Source organism: Sinocyclocheilus anshuiensis, unplaced genomic scaffold, assembly GCF_001515605.1.
Source record: "Sinocyclocheilus anshuiensis isolate Anshui unplaced genomic scaffold, SAMN03320099.WGS_v1.1 scaffold477, whole genome shotgun sequence".
Taxonomy (NCBI): domain Eukaryota; kingdom Metazoa; phylum Chordata; class Actinopteri; order Cypriniformes; family Cyprinidae; genus Sinocyclocheilus; species Sinocyclocheilus anshuiensis.
Genome location: NW_015536549.1, coordinates 1,436,190 through 1,459,759, shown reverse-complemented (window position 1 = coordinate 1,459,759; position 23,570 = coordinate 1,436,190). Strand labels below are relative to the sequence as shown.

Genomic DNA, 23,570 nt, shown 5'->3' with positions numbered 1-23,570 from the left:
ATCAGCTGCAGACCAAGAGAAAAAACCTGCAAAAAGAGGCCTTTTCCCGCGACTTGTCAGCATTTATGCAATCTTGTCGTAGCACTCCTGGCATGCCTGTCCCAGAGCAGCAGGTACAGTCTGCGCTTCTGGGTCTCTATGGGAAGCTGAATGTTTTCTCAATGCATCTGGGTGAAAGCTGAAACTGCATTCAGAGCTCTGGGAGAGACAGATGGGGTAGCCAGGAAGGATGCAGCCCCCATATGTCTAAAATATCTGGCTGCTCTAATACACTTTGATTAAAATAATGTTTATGTAAGGCACATGGAGTAGGCTAATTTTCCCAGCTTTGCTCAGCATCTGTTACCCAAAGCCACACAAGACTGTGCCGCTGACCTTCACAACTTCACAAAAGACATGCACGATGCAACATGGTTTTTAGCTTACCTCGTTTCGGGTTATATAATGAAAGTGACTTTTTTCCCACCTTACTCTATAGCCCTTGCCATTTTGGGAGGGTAATTTTGCTGATTTCAGCATGCAGTAAAACTCCACAATTGTGCACAAGCAGACTGCAGAGGGGCTCTGGAGAGCCATTGTGCTTTTTGCTGATCTAGAACTCCCCGAATGCAGTTATTAAAACTAACTGTTGAAAGAGCAACTACTAAACTGGTATTAGATCACCGAGCTACAGATGGGCCTAATGACTTATTGACAGTGTTGGGGAGTAACTAGTTACATGTAACGGCGTTACGTCGTTCCCATCACAATGAAGAATGCAAACTAAACACTACGTACATGGCAGAAAAAGGGGATGAAGGAATTCTAAAATGAAAGGACTACAGTTGAAGAAAATACTAGTGAATATATATATTCATTCCCAGTGGAAAAATTCCCAGCTAAATGGTTAAATATATGCAAGAAAGAAGAGACCAGTAACAATTCAGTATGCAGATAAATGCAATAAAGTAGACCAATCGCAATTCATCATTCGTATTATGATAATCATGGCAGGTTTGATTTTAAATGGCAGACATTGAAACAATATCAAATGGAAATTTTAAGACTTAAATCATATATATTTTTAAAACAGTATAGTTTTAATATACTTTAATATTTTTTAATTGTATTTTAAATATAAAAAAATCACACTAAATCACCTAAATAGATTACCTAAAAATGATGATAATAATTATAATATATATATGTGTGTGTGTGTGTGTGTGGATAAATAGTGGGCAAAAATTAATACAATTTTGCTGTACATAAATACAAATATTATTGGAAAAAAAAAAAGAAGTAAAAAGGAAGGCAAAGGGAAAAAATCTCCCTGTCAGTGGAGGAGGTTTGGGCACTGTGATAGACTTGGGGTTGTTGGGGGTCTTAAGGGGGGTGCATTGTGTTTGGAGCTTAGAGGGCATCCGCGGCCAGAAAATTGAGTTCAGCCATCTTTTCGGAAAGGCTATTGTCGATCTATTGATTTGAATGCCCTTTTCATATCTGCATTCTCCGTTACGTTATTGTTCAGCTGGACAATTAACTTTGCTTGGCTAGTGTTTAGTCTCTGTGTCACTGCCCCCCCATAGCCACCATCTCAGCTGCGTTACAGGAAAAAGGTCAATTACAATTACATTCATGAGACTTGGAGAGATGTGCAAGCTCACTGTTCTGAGAACAGATATTAGACAACATTCAGATCTCCTCAAACGCTGTGAGCTCTTGTTCTGTGCTAGACACACACACGCTCACACATGTGCTCTCATTCAGGGCCGTTTCTAGCCAATTTGACGCCCTAGGCGAAATCCCTATTGCCCCCCCACACAAATTATATATATATATAATTCTTTTCAGACGCCAGTTGCTTGTCACATTCAAATTGGTTGTCATAGTAACGACACTAATTTGTGGAGATTCCGTGCATTGAGTTCCACAAATGTTAACGTCCCCTTTAAATAACGTGACGCTCTGCCCTCTATGACGCTGCTCCCATTAAGCGCTGTTGGAAGTGAATGAATTGATTCAGCATTTCGACACCTCCGTAAGGATGCATTTAACTCGACAAAGCGGTCTAATAAAGGATGTATTGATCTCGTGAATTCGCTAATTTTACTATACAAATATTTTTTAATTGGATGTTAAAGTTTATTTGGGAATATTACATGACACACAAAAAAAAAATGTTACCTTGCCAAAGCACTGACAGAGCCCACTGATCTAATGGCGTTGTTGAGCACTCCAAATGCAAACTTTGCATGCAACAATCAGGCAGCAATTGACAGCACTCTGATCTAGTGGCATACAGGCATCGTCAGATTGACAGTACTCTAGCCCAATAATGTTGGGGGATCCAGTGGGGGCAGCAGTCATATTTCAGGGTGACCGTGCCACTCTTTATCACAACCCTGCTAAAAGTGCCAGTACGTGCGCTCATTGGCACCCCTTCAGCTGGTGGCGCCCTAGGCGACCACCCTGGCTCGCCTATGCCTAGAAACGGCCCTGCTCTCATGTCTTCATCTGTGGATATATGTAAATGATCTCCGTAATGAGAGCCTGTAAAGGTTCCAAGTCTGAGAAAAACAGCTTTCAATACTGTTGTTCTGTTCAGCTGCTCCTTTATTGACACGTTTATACTGACAGCTCAAAGTATGAAAATAAACTAATTATGATATAAACTTTTACTAATTAGAATTATACTCTGTTCAAACTCTATCAATTCATAAATAAAAGACATAAATATATTCTTAAAATGCAAATATATTCAAATATAAGATAACTAGATAGACGTGTATGTGTGTGTGTATAGATAGATTATATATATTAATATTTTTTGGTCTCCATTTTGAACAATAGTGTTTATTATTCTAGATTTTAAAACTGGACAAACATATTTTTGTGGTGTTTTGTCTAAAAAGTGTGATTATGCTCTGTTTAAAACAAATACTACTTGGTTTGATATTTTGTTACAATAATCTAATGCAATGATATCTAAAGATTTTTTAAGTTACTTAAAACCAATATTAAGTACCAAAGACTTTTTTGATGTTGAAAATTAATTTGTAACTTTTTTTTTTTAGCAATAAGTCAGTCAAAACCTTTTGCATTACAGTGATTTTTTACCACCGTAACACACACAGTCACTCAAGGTTTATTGCTTTAGTGTATTTTGCATAAGAGCGTTTGGCCTAATGCATAAGAATGTCACATATTCAATGAATCCCTTCTTTTGCTGTGACTGGCCTCAGTGGCCCTCTGATATAAATGTTTAAAACACTTTCTCAGCCTGTTCCACCGCCCTGCCTGAGCAAATGTGTCCCTAAATGCTTCCTTGGCCATTTCTGTGATGGTGTCTGTATGGCATCCAGCAGTAAAACAGGTCTGAGCCTGATGGTCTCTGGACTGGGGCCGTGTGGCCAGACACCCTGATGTTTGTGCTTTTGTGTCTGGCCACAGCAACTCTGGGCCAAAGCGGCAACTTGGACAGCTGCACCTCTCAGTGGCCAATACCTGCACCAGTGAGATCTGCCTTTAATGGAGCAGAGGGACCAAGCTTGGCACAGAGAGACAGAGATCAGGGGACAGAGAGGAGAAGATATAGTGCAAAGTACAGCAAGCAAGACTGGGAATGATCATAACCCATTTAAACTTCTCTGTGGACATTTTGTCTTAACATCCAGTTTAGTGACTGAATGATGAAAGGTGGTTAAAGGCGAATACAATGAAACAAATAAATAAATAATGAACAGCGGTTGATAGAATCCACACAGAGATAGAGAACCCAAAACGTCTGTTCGGCTGCCTCATGCTGTCTATTTTCCAGTTGATTTTTTCCAAATGCACACAAAGGAACATAGCGAAAGGGCTGTGAGCCTGTTAATGAAGAAAGAATAAGAGCGTTAATGTAGTCTGGAGGAGAGAGAGAGAGATGGTGTGTGCCGCTAGTCTGGCTTGGAAAATATTTGTAAAATATGCATCATTAAACCATTATTTAAAAACATGTCTGGAGCCCAGCCTTGAAGCTTTTCGACAACTAATGCCTCTAGTTAATATCCCCAGCCATGCAAATATCACAATTTCACGCCTTCTTCACATAATCAGCCATGGGTTTTTCTGTTCGCCGTGTGAAAACAAAACAACACGCTAAAGATACTAAATGAAAATGCAGTGTGCTGTTTGCTATTAACTTGTCTTTCTCTTTTCACGGCTTGCCATTTGTACGTATGCGTGTTTTTGTGCGCCAGAAAAGGGAAGGTATGTGGGAAAATGTAAATAGTGTTTTATCAGGCTTTCTGCGGAGACAGACTCATAAGGGGGGGAAAAGAGTGAGATTTCAGGTTGGAGGACCTTTTGTTATTTCTTCCAGTGGCAGCTGGTGCTTTTCAAGAGCAGGGAATCACTCATCGATGACAAAAGGTGTACTGGGATCTGTGTTTTTATTTGTTGCTACCGAAAGCTGCTTCACAAACTACTAAAAAGCAGTGAAAATACTTAATAAACATAATTAACCAAGCTAAATAACTGCATCTATGTGTCGAAGTTGACCATCAGACACACTGATTTTGCATTTATGTTTCAAAACAATGTCAGTCATTGTTGCAAAGACCCGCACATTTGAGAGCTCAGCCAATCATCATATAAAAAATGCAGGGTTTGGCCTGAGACATTAATATATTGATGGAAACCCCAGGGACTAATGAATTATCATATATTGTTTCCAATGCAAACATCATGATGCCCTTATAGATTTGATATTAGAATGATTTCTGAAGGATCATGTGACACTGAAGACTGGAGTAATGGCTGTTGAAAATTCAGCTTTGCCATCTCAGGAATAAATTACAATTTAAAATATAATTTAAAATAGAAAACAGTTATTTTAAATTGTAATAATATTTCACAGCATTACTGTTTTTACTGTATTTTTTGCTCAAATAAATGCAGCCTTGGTTGAGACTTCTTTCAGAAACATTTAAAAATCTTACCAAACCCCGAAGTTTGATTGCAGTTTTACATATTTTAGCATCGAATACCATGTTTCATTCAGAGATACATCAAATTATGGAAGTAAAGTGTGTTGCGAAAGACAGTTCATGTTGACTTTTTAAACAATGGACACTGGTTTGCTGCTAGAGAGTGAATAATAGAGGTGAGTTCAGATAAGGAACCTACACGGTCAGAAAGGGACAAAGAAGCAGTAATTGAGAGAAAGAAACAGGGATTATCATGTAAGACTTCATCGCACTGAACTACCCCTGCTCTTTCTCTGCTGATTTCTTCCATTCGTTCTCAGCGGCTAGCTTGAGAGGAGACTTGATGTGGTTACCTGGTTACGGCCAGGCCTTGTTTGCAGGGTCACTTCATTAATTCCTTTCCTGGTGAAATGGTGGCATGCGTTGGTGTGTGTTTATGTTTGTGTCGGCTCAACAAAGAGCGGTTCGCTCTCACGCTCCACCTGCCGCTGCCCTGCTATTGGATCCACCCACGTACACTCAAACGTTAGCGCACAGTGATGGCCAACTATAGGCCTTGATTTTTACCGCTGTCATATTAGCACACCTAGTAAATCTGGACAAGAAATTAGCTACTCTTGGTAAACATTATGTCACTTCCCATTAGGGCTGAAGAGCTGAGACTGCTTAAGAGAGGATGAGAACCAGGATGACAAGAATTGCTCCTGAAGTGTGATGTCACGCTGTGAGTGTGTGGGGCCGCCTTGTTATCAGATGTTTTATCAAACAGCAAATGAGCAAAATCTGTGTCAGCGCCTGTGATGTTGTTATCTATCTATCTATCTATCTATCTATCTATCTATCTATCTATCTGTTGTTCTATCCATCCATCTTTGAAAACAAGGCCTTGTAAAGCCAACATTCAAAGTTTGTCTTGACAACGTTTTTTTTTAATTGCTTAAAAATAGCAGTTCATTATGAGTAGTATGAATTTCTTTTAAATTCCATTCATTTTAATTTTACTTTCTTACATACAAATTGCAATTGCAATTCTGCATCCTGTCTAATTTATTTCAAATTCAGAAAAGTAACATCATCTTAACTTTACAATGCAGGTGTTCCCAGCAAGCACTGGGTTGTGAATAATTCCATTTTCCCACAGTTTACCAGGGTTATTTGCACCGTTGCTTATGTTGATGCTGTTGTCAAGCAACATGTTTTGTGACACCTTGAGTTCATTTTCTACTCAGAATAATTTGTGTTATTGTAGCACAAAAATAATTAGTGCTATTGTGTTTTGTGTGCACGTTAAGGTTTGTGTGGGTAGCTGGTTCCACTGATTTGTACATATATTTTGTGAGGTTGCGTTGTTTCATGGATTGAACATTGTACAATCAGCTCTTCACATTAATTGGCCTGTTTAAAGTGTGCTTGAAAGCTAAATCTGTCTTTTACTGTTTTATGTTTTTAGTGCTATTCACATCAGCTTTGGAAGTAAAAGTTATTCTGTAAAGATTTTAAATTAGTAGTAGGCTACTTAATTCAATATTATTTTGCAGAGTTAAGTAGATTTTACATAATTATATACCATTGAAATTTTCTTTAAAAAGTACATTTCCCTTCACAGGGACTGTAGATGTAGCTATACATTTCTTCATTTAGCATTTTACTGTAGAAAACTGTTTTAACTGTCATTTTCATCCCTATGTAATTTTGCTCTATATAAATACTGAATGCTAACAGTTTCAGCCCTCAGATTCCAATCTGAATATATCTATTTGACAAAAGCATAATGATTATATATGGTCATCTTTGCCAGTGAACCCTTTATGACTTCTTTCTGATGTGTCTTTATCGCACAGATGGATCCAGTAATCAGCTCCAAGCAATCAAATATTCACAGTTTATCGTCTGCGCACAATGAGGACAAATGAAGTGTCCGTGCAGCGCGAGTCTAACATTATCCAGGATGATGGGGAAAAGCGCAGTCTAGTCTTTCATATTAATGCAGCCCAGAGATCATATTTGGAGGTTTGGGAGGCGATGCAGATTCTTGACCTGGCCGGATCGATAGCGTACGCCCCAGAGAAATCCAGATGAAGCACACCGAACAGGGCCAAAGTATAAGAAATATCTCTGAAGCTCTCGTTTGTTCTTTAAAAGGAAGATCAATGTCCCCCCTGCCGCCACTCGGAGAATGCGCAGCGGGACACTGTGCTGGCAATGATACCCCTGTAAATATTTGATGAAGGGATTGAGGAACGGTTATACAATATAGTTGCATCTGCTCGGGCTGTCAGTTTTGAAGTCTGTCTCAGGGCAGTGCCATGCAGAGCTCCGTTTCGGGGCTACTGTTCATTTCACGCACTATCACTTTTTTTATTGCCCAACTGATGACTTCATGGCTAATCAATTATTCATGAGGCACTAATTAAAGGACAAAATAAAGTAACGCAATTAAGGGCAGTTCAATTAAACAAGAAGAGATCATTGCCTTGTAAGTCACTGGTCAATAGAAGACGACGCTGCCAACTTTTTCCAAACTCGAAACATGGTGTCTTTTTCCCCAACCATGCGGGAGCCTTTATTTTAAACCATATTTCTAAACGATCCCTGCTGTCCGCCTCTGTGCTTCACAGATTCTGGCAAAAACGGCAGGTTTGGAGCTTGCCGTCTGGTTCTATACTTAGCCAGTCAGTGCCGATGCTCACGTACACACACGCACCTGGACAAGCGTCTGTCCATCTCCCCGATTGGCACAGGTGCGCTGTTTTGATTGGCTACGTGGTAATGGCTAATGTGTTCCCGGCTAATGCTGCTGTCACAGCTCCTCATGTCCATCCCTCTCCACCTTCATCACCATCCTCATCCTCTCCCGGGCATCGACCCAAAACATGCCCACTGCCATCATCTCACCCGACACCCACCCTCTTTCCTATTCTAGTCACAGAGCTCCTACCTCCCTCTCCGACACTCGGCTTCATCATCCACATCATTATGGAGATTATCCCATGTCTTTTATTTAATGGTGGCTAATGTATCACCAATAAAGATGAATGAGGGGAGCTGTGAAGCTCTAATTGGAGGGACATGATGTCTGACTCTGAGCCGCTGATAATGTCGACACTGCCAAACAGTTTATGAGGCGCCATCACCAGTCTAAGTTTGTGTTTAGAGGTGGAGGGGGAACAGACACTTAGTTCAAGTGCTCATTGTTTGATAACTGCGTGTGAGAGAGCGCCGGGCGAAGCCGCGGTGTTATTTGATCTGTTTTCATGAGTTTTGCATGAGAGGTTTTGCTTATGTGCTAAAATTCAAAATGACATGATTGTCTCCCATCAGCTCTTGGCCTGGTCTGTGTATGGGAAATCTTGAGGACATATTTAGCTTTAGTTTTCCCTCTAGTTATGTATTATTTTTATTGAAATGCACAGGAACAGGAAATGATGGGGGAAGTACTGTGAGCCACTACAAATAATTATTATCAGTCATTTTGACAAATGTTCTCTCATGCTCTGGTGTTTTCCATCATAAAAACATTGTAGTGTGATTGTTTTGTTTTTTTTTATCAAACCCATGACCTTTAGAATTTTTTTTCTCTGTGAAAGTGTAAAAAAGTCAATGCAGTCTTGAGATATGGTCACCTGATTTAACGAATAATATCCAATGAATTATTCCACTGGACTATACTGCACTTACATATTTCTCTTTCTAGTTTTTCCTCTGAATTCTCACATCTCCTGGTCTGTTTTCAAGGGGTGCTATAAAATTTTTATTTTATCTTCACTTACAGTCTCTGTCAGCACCATTTACTGTTTTTTTTTTCTCAAGAAGGAAAATGCTGTCTTTTACTGTCTTTAAAAACTTTCCAAAACTTTCGAAAATTTTAGTTTAATGCAACTTTTTGGTGCTTAACTCTAGGTCACATGCAAAGTTATTTTGTATCTTTTCAAATGTAAGTTATTTCAAATGAACCTCATAACATAAGTGTTCATGTAAAAGGGATAGTTCACTCAAAAATTTAAATTCTGTCATCACATTTCCTTACTCTCATGTCCTTCCAAACCAGTCTTCTGTAAAATACAAATAAGATATTCTGAAAAAAGTATTTATTTCTACAATAAAAGTCCATTGACTTACATTGTATGAACAAACTGTTGAAACATTCTTCAGAATTATTTTGTATTTTGCAGAAAAAAGAAAGTCATCCCAGATTGGAAGAGATGAAAATTAGTAAATGATGACAGATTTTTCATTTTTGGGTAAAATATCCTTCAAATAAAATTCCAGACCTGTTTGCTGGAAAGTTGATCACAACAGCTTGGAATTCAGTTGCAAAATTCACATTTGATACATTCTGTCCTGAACTGGAGCCACTTGAACGCATCAGCCAGGGGATCTGAGTAGTCTTATTGGAGCGGACTCTGAGGACAGGACAAGCCAACCATTGAGGGGCAGATTAGATTAAGAATAATCCTTTCACTGCGCGCTGAGCCCCGTCTCTGCAAAGTCCACTCACAGTGCATCAGTTACACTGGTCTGCCCAGCAACCTGTCACTGGCCCCAGTCCAGCCCACAGGTCTTCAGCTCAGTCCATTCACTGAGACTGAGATGTTCCTTTTACTGTCCATATAGCTCATGATACAATCACTGTCATTTTGCATATGTGGCGTTTAGCCGAATACATGGGCAGAAAGTACGTTCTGTCTATTGGTCTCATGTATCCTGCAGTCTGTTCTCATCTTTGGTACCATAAGCACATGTCTGATCCCTGGAGCAAACCTCATCTCTGCACTTTCAGCTCAGGACTTGATAGCAGATCTGACTCAAACAGTGACATAAAATGAAAGGAAATAAATGGAGAGAAAAAATAAGAAAGGGCAAAGCATCCAAAGTTCTGCATCACTTACTTTTCAATTACGGCAGGCGAAGCAGAACGAATTGTTAGTGCCATTTATTGACTGTGCCTTTCTCGTTATTAAAGTACAAGTGAAGAAATCCGTCCTTTTGTATAACAACCTGCCTGTTTTACAATAACAAAATGTTTCTTCTCCGTCAGATAGCCTTTGTCATATGGAGAGAAACAAGGAACAGAGAATGGCAGGTATAGCAAAACAGCATGCTGGCAGAAACACTGATAGAGTCGGGTGTGATCCTGAAGAATACCTCTTCCCGCTCACAGCATTCAGCTGAGACCATTGGTGCAGAACAAAAGTAATGGGTGAATGAATCGATTATGGTAATGATTGGCTGCCTGAAAGATTTTTCTTATGCTGTATAACAGGGATATGAGAGATATTGAAAATGCATTAACGGAGATGCAGTACTGGATACCTAGAGATGGAAAACCACAGTGTGCTGGCAGGCAGGCATGGGCCTTTTTCATCCTTGACTTGTGATCCTTACACTCATGTTGATGTTCCACATAATAGACCACATTCTAAACACTGTGAAGAATCTCCAGTGCAATTCAAAAGGCTACAACAATGGGTGCATTCATCCCACAGTATTTCCATGTTGGGTCTGCTGGACTGAATCATATTTCTTAGAGTGGACTTGGATTGGATCTGTTTTGAAATATGCTTTTAATAGCAAGTGGTAATTTAATATCTATTACAATATCCAACAACAATTTCTCAAAAATAAATCAATAAAAATAAAATAAGAAATAAATTATTATTATACTTAAAGTGTATGGCATGGTTCAAAATGCTACTAAATATGGTCAGTATTCTGTGACTAAACAGCTCAAAAATGGTAACACATACACAACATCTGATATTACACACAATTTTGAACGTTTACTGACAAAAAATATAAATGCAAACCTGTTTAGAAGTCTCTTTAAAGCCGGGTATACACTGAGATTTTCATCCGATTTTGAGCCGAATTCTGACTCGTGCAAAGCTTTTTTTGAGTCAGGCCGAATTTCAGCTTTGTTGTGCGTCTTTTGTCTGTGCATTGTACAGGGGGTAACGAGAGGCGATTAGCCTCTCCCGAGCAGCAGTCGGATGATCAGATTAATTTCTGACATGTCTGAAATTTTGATCGTGCCTCGTAAGGGTATCACACAGCTGAAGTGGAACTACGAACCGACTGCCCTAAACTCAGTGATTTTTCCCTCACTGCGTCTGCATGAAAACAGAAACGAAACCATTGCACAACTGGAAGCACTACACTCAGTGGCGTACGGGACACCCCCGCAGCCCCCGCGGTGCATGGGGGCCCCGCCTCTTTGAAGGGCCCCGTCACAGGATATTCTAAAAGGCATTCACAAACCACATAGAACGTGCTTTTGCTTTGAAAATCACAAGACGCGGCAGTGAAATTTGGAAAAAAAAAACTCTTTTGACTTGATCGCATTCTTAGAATGCTGTGTCATGCTCGAGAAACTGCAAATGACGTGAGACGCGAGCGCGAAGGTAGTGCAATGGAGAGGAAAAGCGTGTGAAAAACTCTTAACGTGGCTTAATAATGTTCTAAAACAGCAACCAGAGAAAATCAATTTTCTCTCACATTTCATTTGTCATAAACACTATAGCCTGTGATCTGTGATTTTAATGCTTAACTGGCTAAGCTATGCATTAAGACAGTGATATTAAAGATCAAACTGCTGAAGAGCCCAGAATATGAACGCAGCGTGCGAAGTTTTACGTTAAGCATTTATCTCCCACTGGAAAAAAAAATTTAAAAGTAGTAACAATTGTATAGGCTATGTTAAAGAGCTATTTACTTGTTCTTACCCTTAAATTATCATTTTAATGGTGTAACCTAATATATTTATAATGTTAAATAAATTTTTTTAAATAAGATTAATTTAGATGTTACCACATAAAGCACATTTTTAGATTATCTTTACGCTTAACGTGGCTTATGCATTAACACTTTAAAAGACCAAATTCAGTTACCTTGATGATGCAAACTATGCAAGCAAGCAGATGAACCTAATATAAACTAAACGTTTATAAACTTTGCGTTCATATTCTGTGCTCATCTTCTTCTTGCCTGTTATTATCTGTAATAAATAAACAAACTGTAGCCCCTACTGAATTAGGTCCTTAGTGCCGTAGTCCATTATGCAACGTTAAGTGTTTTTATTTATGTATTTATTTATCTCATTTATTTACTTTATTTTTTTTTTTTTTATGGAAAATTAGTTTTCCCCGCTTGTTGTTTTAAAACATTCATTTTCTTACTACACGATGTGAATTTTGCTTGCATAATTTATTTTCTACAATAAATTGGCGGTGCTTGTATAGGCCAAATAAGACTTGTTCTGCAGCTTACACCAATTTTATTGAGCCTATATTGTTAAATAAAATAAGTAGACTGGGGCCTAAATGTTTGTGTATTATTATTATTATTATTATTATTATTATTATTATTAGCCTATTGAATGATCCTCCTGCTATTGCTAAAATAACAATCAAATCGGAGCAGCAGCACTTTTATTGCCTCCACGTTCAGACTGAATATTTATTCCTGCGGAGATTTCAGTCTGACTAAAAAGCGATATCAAAATCACTACGCATATTTGTAATGTTATTCAGATATAGAGCCAGTATCGCTCTCGTACTCGAGTGATATTGCTCATATAATATCAAATGCATCAATGCAATAATAATTTTCCACATTCATTACTGTTAAATCAGTTATGTAAATGGGGGAGACAGACTCAGTAGTATATTGCAGCAGGTGCACAATAAATTTTCATACGTGGCATGGCATCACTGCTGGTGGGAGGGGCCCCGTCGCTTTCTTTGCGGGGGGCCTCAGAGATGTGCGGTACGCCACTGACTACACTTTGATAAATTTACAATTATATCACAGTTCTAGTTATTAAATCCTATAGATTTGTCTGTAAAGTAACTTTTTTAGAAAAGTTACTTGATATTGGAAACCTGTTTGATACCAGTCATTACTTTTTAGCAATTTAACAGGCTTTTACAACAACAACAACAACAACAACAAAGCCAACTGGGGTGGCACGAAAAAGCATTGCCATCCCATGTGCCACCCCAGATTTATCCCAGGATAAAATATAAATGTAAGCAGTGTACTGAATTTTAGCAGCTGCGCTTTAATGTGAAGACATAAAAAAGATGTAACAGTTACCGCAAAAAATGGCAAGAAAACACAGCTGCTCGCGCTGTAGTCAACTTCATTACTCTTAAGAACGGCTTCTTTTTGGTGAGTCAGAAACACTAGCACAACCAGTGTAGCCAGGTAGCCCAATTCACAAACAAATGGACTGTTGTTCCATTATTATATACAATATTATTTTCCACAACACTTCTCATCGTTTGTTTTGACTTGCGTCATGTCCACGTGAATACTTATCAGAGCGCTCCACATCATCATGGATAGCCTACATTTGACATCTGATAAAATAAAATGATCCCGATCTAATCTAGACTGACATTTTTTAAAGAACTTCCTGTTGGCTAATTGACAAGGTCTTTTCTTAGGTGGTCGCTATTGCTTGCGTGTTCTGTTTGACCTTTCATTATGCCTACAGACATTCCTACTTAATAAGAAACCACTAAACCTGTTATTTATATATCATCCAAGTAGCCTAATAAACTTTTTACGTATAGAGACATTAGAATGTGTTCAGTGTTTAATAGACAGTGCCTTGGTGCCCTGGATATTGATATTTTGTCGTTTACGGGTCCAAGCACCAAAGGTGAATTTACTCTCTAATGCGTTTATGATGCAAATTCTAAACTAACAGCCATTTCAGCTGAAAGATGAAGATAATTAATTTTGTCCACTAGAGGGAGCCAGAATCTTGCTAGAGGGGCACAGGATAAGGAACCTTTTAATCCCCCCAATTTTTCTATCAGTTGCCATCTCTTTGAATGCAAATAAATGCATAGATTTAGTTCATTTGTTTAAGTATGGTGTACTGACAGTATAGTTTCATATAATCAGTGTACAGTGAAATGTATATCATTAAACATTTAATTTTTAATAGACTCCAATAAAACATATTTTCAAGTTGCCAGAAATGATTAAATATATTGCTATCCATTTAAAATTAAAAGACTATTTTTCAAGATAACATATATTTAAAACATTTCTATAAGACACTTATTTACCATTGTGGTCGAATAATAAAGCAAACATTTAAAATGCCAGCCTTATTAGACATAATTATAAATTATAAAAATGAAAGAGCCTTGAGATAAATAGTTCAGATAAAATTTTGAGCTGCAAATTATATCTTCACATTCATTTGAACTTGACATCCCATGACATGCAATTTGTCTAAATATAAAATGTTGAATATAAGTCCACACTTACACCACATATATTATGATCACATAGCTAATGAGAGTAAACATGTTTATAGGGCTTTTTCTGACTTGTTTAATCAAACCATCAAACTTTCAGTGAAGATTCAAGTTGGACTTTACTGTAAAAACCACATCATGAGATTCATTTCAGTTAGATCGCTAATCATGCACATGGGCCATTGGTGATTGGACGCTGACTATAGATTAAGTATAGATGATTGATTGCTTTGGTGTTGCCACCCTTCACAGTCCTCATGCCACCCCCTTGCCACCCTAAAAATAATTTTCTAGATCCGCCCCTGATAATAATTATGAAACTCCCTCTGGAATTTAAATACATCATATTTCAGAAATCTGAAATATATTATTATTATTATTATTATTATACTATCTTGTTTTATACTACTGTGTCACTGCAATATTATTATCATTATTAATGTTTTTTCTATTAAATTTGTTTTTTTTTTGTAATTAAGGGCAAACGACATTTTAAAGCCCAAAATAAACTTCTCATCACATCTGTTTTGATTAGTTCAGTCTGTGGCCACCAGGCTCTGCACTTCCTCAACTGATACGCACCAGCCAGACAGAAGCAGTCGATCGCAGAGGCCTCCCCACGGTCTCTCCCCTCTTTGTGTTTATGTGTTTTTTAATATCTTTTTTGAGGGAAACTGTCAAGCCCTATCCCAAAGAGCAGGGACCAAAGAGCAAAAATAATGTACGCGTTCGTGCGTTTCTTGGAGGACGACATGTGCTACGCGTTACCTGTGTCAGACGTGAAAGATTTCCAGCCTGTGCACAAAAGAGATTTTGATGATCAGAAGGTGTATGTGGTGCTGAGAGGCGCAGGCCAGCCTGCTAAAGCACACATCCTCGCCCTGGCAGGTGAGTTCTGCCCCTCTCTTCTTATTGACTATAATAATAACCTTCATAAATAACAGTAACACGCATGCTACAGTATATAAAAGCTTAACGGTTCACCAGAAATGTCATGCAACTTTAATATAAATCATATTTGCATGTGCATGAAGTATTTTATGTGAAGCATTATATTATATTTATGGCGTAATATGAAAAGTTATTATTATTGCTAGTATTTTTTTAATATGATATGACCTGCATGAACATGCTTTAACACGCATGTATTGGGGTGTTAAGAGAAAATTCAATATATAATTTGAGTGTTTTGATGTGTTAAATGGATATAGAAGGAGACTGTCATAGATTTGATGTCTAGCTCATCGTGATTGCGGGGTTTGTGTAATAGAGAGACGTAATAATGTCTGTGCTTGACAAGCACAGCAGTCTGAATATAAACTATAGGAACTGCGTGTCGAAAACGTCTGAATAAGTTAGTGAAAGTAGAAACGAAAGAAAAGGGTTTTAATGCAGAGATAGGCTCAGGATGCTAAGCGATTGTTAGCTTGCTGCTAACGCTTCCTTCATTTATCGGCGGTGCATAAAAGCTAAATCGCGGATAAAATCACTAACACTAACAGGCTTTCTAAACTGATAAAAGATACAGAAAAAGCCGATATGATAACCAGAAATTTCAGAATATTAACTGTTTGTTTTTAGCTCAAGCAGTTAGGTTACTGTAATCACATCAGCTAACGTTAGCCAGGTAAGGCTTATTTTGTTTCATTTTTATTTTTACGCCCTTCAATTTGCTTGAAACCTTTCGTCAGTATATTGTACTGTTAAATTATAGCCAGCATAACTTTGTCAGAGAGTTATGTGTGGTTTAAATCAGTGCTGGTGGCACATCTGCTATCATGTGACACTTCCTGCTTCAGCTCAAGTTATGAAAACCTCCAGCCACTTTTACTCCTGCCACTTCAACCAGGACTATTTCAACCAGATATATTACTAATCTACATGTGTGGCTCAACCCGGTCTTACAACCCTGATCTTGTTAGGGACCGAGGTCTGGAGTCCTGTACAGCTTTTAAATCAGTTTGCTTGAACTTAAGCTGTCTGCAATCTGTTGTGGCTGACCTTGAGGCTCATCTCTCATACCTGGCCAATGTAAAACTTTTAATACCTATTTAACATTCAAGATCTTAAAATGGTGATTGAGGGCATTTTCCACTTGACATGATAAGGGGTTAGGTAGGCACATTTATATGGTCTGTCTTCTCCAAGTGGCCTTGGTTACTACACTGCATCACACATTGACAGCTGGGACGACCCCGCCTGTCAAAACCATATTGATGCTGTACCATCAACGTCGCTTTGCAAAGTTAAACGCTCCATTAATAGTTTATTGCAACAATAGCTAGTCATCTGTGTCATTACAAGGTTACTGGGAAACTTCTCCACCAAACTAATAAAATATTCTCTTGCTGATGTGTCCTTGTTTTAACCGTATCATTTCAGAGCAAAGAGATTAAATATTATTTGCGTCTCTGACTTGTTTCCCCTCCTCTTTTTTTAGAAAGCATTGAGGAATTTGAGCGCAGTATTATGCAAAAGAAGATGAAAATACCCAAGGTGTCGAACAGGAACACAGTGGAGAATCATTTTGGTGAGGAGCGAATGCCCCTTAGACATAAAAAGGTTGGTATATAGGTTTTTAAGAAAGGTTTTAAGATTTGGAAGACTGTAAGACATTTGCAGGCTTTCTGTTACTGGTCTGGATTTGTAGATGGGGAACATGTGAACAGATCAGCTATGACTCATTGGGGATTTTCTACTGATATTAAGAGTGTATTTTATATTCCGCAAGCAAAACAAGACAAAATACTAGAACATGTTTTGACACTTATGGAATTAGTCCTGATATTTCAAATGTTTGTTTAATCTGACAGTTTTAGCAAGATACCAAAAAGGCCATGTGTTTTGCTCATCGTTGGGCTTGTGTTTCATTTTAGTGCCATGTCTTCTTAATTGTGCAGTCCATTAAGTTTACGACCCAGCTTTGTGTGTTCCTTAATAACTTAGTGTGAGCTTGGTTTTTAATATGAACTGAGTTGGTGTATAATTTTCATGTCACAGAACATATGAGCCAGTTCAGCTCTGAACTGAATTTTCATGAGCAAGTTTAGCTCTCTTAAATGACATTAAATATTAAAGATTTAGCAATGTTTTGTCCAGTAAGTGATTTTTTTTTAGTTATCAGTGATAGTTTTATTAGTTTTAAAATTAAATTAGTTTTAATTTTATACAATAAAATCAGTATGTATTTTCGTGTGTATTGATACTATATGATTATTATACTGTAGAGCAGTCCAGCTTTTCAAGTTCTGTTTTATTCCAACAGTTTTATTCCAACCATGCTATAAAAGGAAAGTCACACTAGACGTTGTGTTCTTCCATTCATACCCATGTGAATGTAAGCATATGAATAGGATTTTGTGTATTAAAGTTCAAGTTTTGTGAACTCTGCCCTACAAATTTGGTTAGTTGAAACAGATTTGATCTAAGCATTAAAGTTTGACCTCATCACTTAATATTACAATTTTAAACCATCATAGTTTACAGTGGGGAAAGTGGAGTAGATTTTTTTATTTATAATCTATAGTAATACATTTAAAAAGATATATATACACACACACACACACTAAAAAAAAAGCTATGAGCTACAAGCTTTGCGAGAAGCTGTTTGGAGAGTCAGGTGTCCATGCCATCCATGTGACGTCACAGTGCTGTGGTGTTAATTTTCAATAAATTGAAAAGATCAAAAGATTACTCATGAAATTATTATTATTTTTTTTAATCTAGCTTGACTACCTTTAGTGTATTTTGTAAGCTGAAAGATTCTCATTATGTGTGGGAGTTAAAACTTAACTCTGGAGAAAGGTAGATAAAAAAATAAAATAGTATATTATTATTTCCTTGTACGCAATTTGCACTGGTCAAGATGCTCAATGTTGTGATGCAGGTCCAGTCACAGGAACAGCATCGGGCAAGTTCCAACTCCTCAAAAAGCCTGGCTGCAGTGGTGGCACGGCTGGAGAGGAACGCTGTCAACTCATGCACAGAGGGAGAGGAGCTGGACAAACTCACAACAGAGGAAGAGGAAGAGCAGGATGAGGCCGTGGTGCCTCGTGTCCTATACGAGGAGCTGGTGCACAGCTACAGGCAGCAGGAAGAGGAAATGAGACGCCTGCAGCAGGAGCTGGAGCGCACACGCAGGCAGCTGCTCCAACAGGCCAAGAAGCTCAAGGAGTATGGCAGTCTGCTGACCGAAGTCAAGGAGCTGCGTGATTTCAATCGACGCCTGCAGGACGTCCTGCTCGTGAGGCTTGGCAGCGGTGAGATTTGCATGAATCATACATATCGGCAGATCAATGCTGATTCAACGAAACAGTATGCAAATGTAAAATATTTTCACCAAAATCATTGAACAGATCTGTTCAAATCTGATTCAGAATTTTGATTGTTCTCTGAATCATAGAAGTTCAGTGTTTTGATTAAAACCTAAACCCTTAAAATGCATCTGTATTGTAAATTCATACTGAACAGGCCTTGACATTGATTTTCTGATTAGTATAGTCAGGACTATCCATTTGAAAATGCTTGCTTTACAATGCAATTTTGCTGGTTAGCATTTTTTAAGGCTTCATAGAGCTGTTTTTACACTTAGTACAAAAGCAGCAATTCCTTGTCAGCTTTAAGTAGGCAATAGTGAGTGACATATTTAGTGTCCAGTTCACTGAAGACAAGATCTAGGACTTACTACATCTTCAGACAGCAATTTAAATGTGCTCTTGTGTAATTTCTAGGGCTGTCAGTCAATTAAAGTGTTCATCATTTGATTAATTTGATAATTATTTAGCATAGCAAGTACTTAATATTCAGCATATCAAGTCATTAATTATGTCATGTAATTATGGTATTAATTAACTTAATCAAATTAATCGCATGCATCAATATTTGCTGAGGATAGCCTCCAAATGAAGATAATTCGTAGCCATTATATCATTGCGGATGAAAACGTTGAATAGACTTTACAAAAAGTGAGTTTAGTCAATATATTGTATTATATTGTAATTTCATATTATTAAATATAAGTCTATCCTCCTGCAGTCCACAGCAATCCATTTTGCAATCTACAAGACTATTTTTTGTGCATGTAAAAATGCTAGACTGTCTTTGGCCATTGCATTTATTGTTTTTTTTTTTAGCATCTCTATAATTAATTGTACTAAATTAGCATGTTAAATTGGCAGCCCTGATAATTTAATGATTTTGATGTTATCGTTACATTTTCCACATTGTTCTGAGCTGCAGGGACTGATAAACCACTCAGATGAAGACTACAATACAGGCTGCTTAAAGAGGACATAGTGTTCAGAAAGCTCAGGCCTGTGTGTGTGTGGGGGGTGTGCGAAACAGACTGTGGTCTGGAGCGAGCTGGTGGAGCAGGCTGAAGATTAGACCGTCCAGGGTTCTTTAGGGTCAGACGTGCAGTGCACTGACCGATATTAAAACTCAACAGATACATTAGAGCTTAGTGCGGCCAGCTTACTGAGCTAAAATGACCCGGTTGTCTTGAGGCATGGGAGAGCCATGTTTCAGGCAGCGCTCCAAAGGGAGCGGGGGTCAGGACTTACTACGGCCACACTGGACTGATTTCAAAACTGTCATTAGAGAGAGGGGAACGTCTGCCGTCAACACTTTCTTAGGATTACGCTCATCTTTCTTCTGTTAAATTGTGCTTCACTGAACAGTGAGCAGTGTTTTGCTTTGCTTCATACAGAGCCGATGCACGACAATGGCACACAGACAATCAAAGCAGAGGTGGTGGAGCCGGTCAGTGAACCACAGGAGGTGTGTCAAGAGGAAGCAAACACTAGCTCCACCCACTCCCCATCCCCGAGAACCGTCTACACCTTCAATGATGGAAAAGTATGTAATTCTGTGTGTGTTTTTAATGTCTTTTCAATTTTCAGTTTTTCTGATTCTTAAACAACCCATAAAGTCATGACGCCCAATCTCACTTTAGTCTAGCCTTTTTAGCAGAAAAGCAGCCCATACACTACCATTTAAAAGTTTGCAGTCAGTATGTTTTTAGTTGTTTTTGAAAGAAATTAATACTTCTATTCACCAAAGATGCGTTAAGTTGATCAAAAGTGACAGTTAAGATTTTTAAGAAATCTTACAAAAGATGTCTCTTTAAAATGTATGCTGTTCTTTTAAACATTCTATACATTAAAGAGTCAGGAAAAAAAGATATCACATTTTCACTATAATAAGCAGCACAGCTGTTTTCAACATCTTACTGAACTTTTGAACGGTATTATATGTATGTATAAACTTACACCTCATTGTATTTATTTATTAAATAACGGCGTGTCAATTGTGATGAGACCTTCCAAAGTTATGGTCATCGTTGATATTTACTTGATCGATACAGGCATTATTCACGGCTATCATGACTTGACTTTGGTCATTAGTTCAAAACAGACAGTATTCCAGCCACTCTTGTTGTATAAACAAGACAATTCAGTGGTTCGGATGCTCCTCATGTTAGCGCAATTCAGTGTTTCTTTTAATGTTTTGCAGTGGTTTGGTTTGTCTAATTGACTAGCGAAATCCTTTCTACAACCTCCCCCCCCCCCATCAGTCTCAAAGGACCTTTTAACCAGAATGCTTGCTGTGATTTTGAGCCCTGTTAGCAGACATCGGGTCCACGTTTTGCGTTCCTCCGCCTGCCTTGCATGACAGGGGGGGATTTGTGTTACATGCTGAAAGGGTTCTCAGTTCAAGCGTGAAGAACAAAAGCAAATTAGGCCCACATACGCACACATATCCGGCATTAATTATTTGTACCACAGGAATTGCCCTGAGTGACAGGTAGCCATAGAAAAGCAAATCTAAGTTAAGAGCAGCGAAAAGCTTGTCTGCTGGACCAGGGCCTAAAGCACATTAGTTGCATTGGGGAAAAGCTGATGGATCTGAGCCTGAAGACTGCTCAGGGTGACAAAGCAGAAGGCACAATACCTCAGCTGTTACTCACCAGCTGCCCATCAGTCCACCTGATGGCTTGTTGGGCTGTGTCCTCCACAGTGTGGCTTAAAAGTCAACACTCTCGTCTGGCATCTGTCAAAACACATTACTGCATTTAATGAACCCAGACACCTCGCCGCTGAATTTATGTGTGACACGTTTCTCATATGTGGTTGTTGGTACCTAGCACTCAAAGGGTATGCGGCAGGGTTTTAGTGTCGTTGCATACCACAAAACACAAAAAAAACACCAGGACCTTCACTGGACAGGGTTCCTGCAGTCATGGATAATTTGTCAAAAGTAATTTCTATAATGATTATATATTTTCTAGTTATGCTTTGTGCTAAAATATTTCATCAGATAATTATTGCTCTTGAGTAGTAAAACTTGGCTTGCAAGCATCTATAAAAGGTCATGGATATTCATTGGTCAAAAGTTGTATTTTTATATATTTTTTTTATAATAATAATAATAGGGATCATGAAAATTTATTTAGTTTTTTTTATTTAGTATTACCTTGATAAAGACCTTGTGATATAACATATATTTATATATATTTAAAAAATAATCACAGATTTTTTGAACAGTGGAAGGGACGCTGGGAGGTCCCAAGGTGCCGACTTTGAAGGGGACTGCGGCGTTATTGTCCTATTTACAATGTTTCTTGTTATCTTGTGTCTTCTTTGATAAATGTCTCTATTTTTCATATTATATATATATATAGGATCAGCAAGGTTTATGTAAACTTGTAGGCACAACTGTACAACATCCAACGCAAACTGCTGTTAACAAGCTTGAATCTGAATTAACACATAGAATGTTGCATTTCATCCTCCATAAACAGAGCTGTTTTATTCATTGTGAAGGGAAAGCTACCATGTCTCAGACACAAAGCAAAATATTGTCTGTGATAGTTTGTATATTAGGCATATTTGAAGAAGAGTGTGTCTCCTGCAGATGCACTTGGGTGGAGGGATTTGGGTGGAGGAGGAGAAGTGGCACCAGCTACAGCGGACACAGGGAGACTCGAAATTCACCAAAAACCTGGCGGTGATGATCTGGGGCACGGAAACCCTGAAGAACCGCAGCGTGACTGGCATCGCTACGAAGAAGAAGAAAGATGCCCTGCCCAAACCACCGCTCTCACCAAGCAAGCTCAAAATTGTTAGAGGTAAACACACTAACTTTAAAAATAATTGTTATTCAAATTAAATGAAAGATTAGGTTGGGGTTATATTTCTGGTTTTGCTAATAGAAGTTTTATAATTTGAAGAATTGTTATTGTTGAACGAATTTTAGCTTCCAGAACCGGTAACGATTTCAATATCACAGCAGCAAATAATGTGGTATTTAAATAAGTTGAACTTAAATATTTTTAAAATGCAAACAAAAAACCTTAAATTAGAAGCAAAAACAAGATGGGCAAGGAAAAAAATTCTGTTTTCTTTGCTAATTTCTAGTCTAATATTTCGTTCCAGAGTGTCTGTATGATCGTGTGTCTCAAGAAACAGCTGACAGCGCGGAGATCACCCAGCGATTATCCAAAGTGAACAAATACATCTGCGAAAAGATCATGGATATCAACAAATCTATCAAGAACGAGGAACGACGAGAGTCCAAGCTTCTCATCCAGCAGACGGTGAAGATGGAGAACTTCCCCTACGACAGTCTGTAGGGGGCGATGAAGTTGTCACCATAGCTCATTCTACTCCTCAAGGACTTCTGGTGAACAAGGTGCACGTAATCACCGGCGCTGCCAATTGAGATTTCCACTGATGCCCTCCCAAGACCTCTCTGTCTTTTACTCTCGTAGACCCTGTTTTACAGCCTGTCTGACAGTTTTACCTCTCTCCGCACTGCCTTAGCATGCTGGTGTGCATTCTGTGAGTGAATGGGGTGGGTTTTTGTAAGCTTTAATGGGGGATCTCGGGGTGGGTCGGATATTATGCCTGATAGACAGGAGCGATCCTTTAAATCGTGTGAGAGAAAAATGTGTTTGGCACATCAGCTTGTGTTCTGTGTCAGAACATGTCCTAATGTACTAAAGAGGTTTCCCTTCTGAAAAGTCTTCTTGTTTCAGGAGGATGTTTGCGAGGTGTCATAAATGCTGGCTTATGCCGAGTTCACACTGCACGATATTAGCCCAATTTTTCACTCGCCGACAGGTTTTGCGAAATCACCGACAAATGCCCGACATCGGAGGCAAATCGGTGCTCGTTCACGCGAGTGACAGTCACGCAGTGTGAAAACAACGGCGATCCGACGAGTTTGAAAATCATGCAGTGTGAACTCGGCATTAGTGTCGGAGTCTTGAGGGGGGGTAGGTCACTTCACAGGGACCATCTGCTAAAGGTACTTAACATAAGTTAAGAGTTGCACTTTTAAACAGGGT

At 38.5% G+C, this 23,570-nt stretch overlaps 1 protein-coding gene across 1 annotated transcript in view; it reads left to right on the top strand.

Annotated features, from left to right (window-relative positions):
• LOC107700377 (BEN domain-containing protein 5-like) overlaps nucleotides 1-23,261 on the top strand; it is a 256,153-nt gene extending 232,892 nt beyond the window's left edge. Inside the window, exons 6-10 of the mRNA XM_016502006.1 lie at nucleotides 16,662-16,783; nucleotides 18,108-18,480; nucleotides 19,929-20,077; nucleotides 22,136-22,349; nucleotides 22,657-23,261. Coding sequence (XP_016357492.1) covers nucleotides 16,662-16,783; nucleotides 18,108-18,480; nucleotides 19,929-20,077; nucleotides 22,136-22,349; nucleotides 22,657-22,853 — 1,055 coding nt within the window. The 3' untranslated portion in view covers nucleotides 22,854-23,261. The remainder of the gene's footprint in view (nucleotides 1-16,661; nucleotides 16,784-18,107; nucleotides 18,481-19,928; nucleotides 20,078-22,135; nucleotides 22,350-22,656) is intronic.
• The last annotated feature ends 309 nt before the right edge of the window (nucleotides 23,262-23,570 follow it).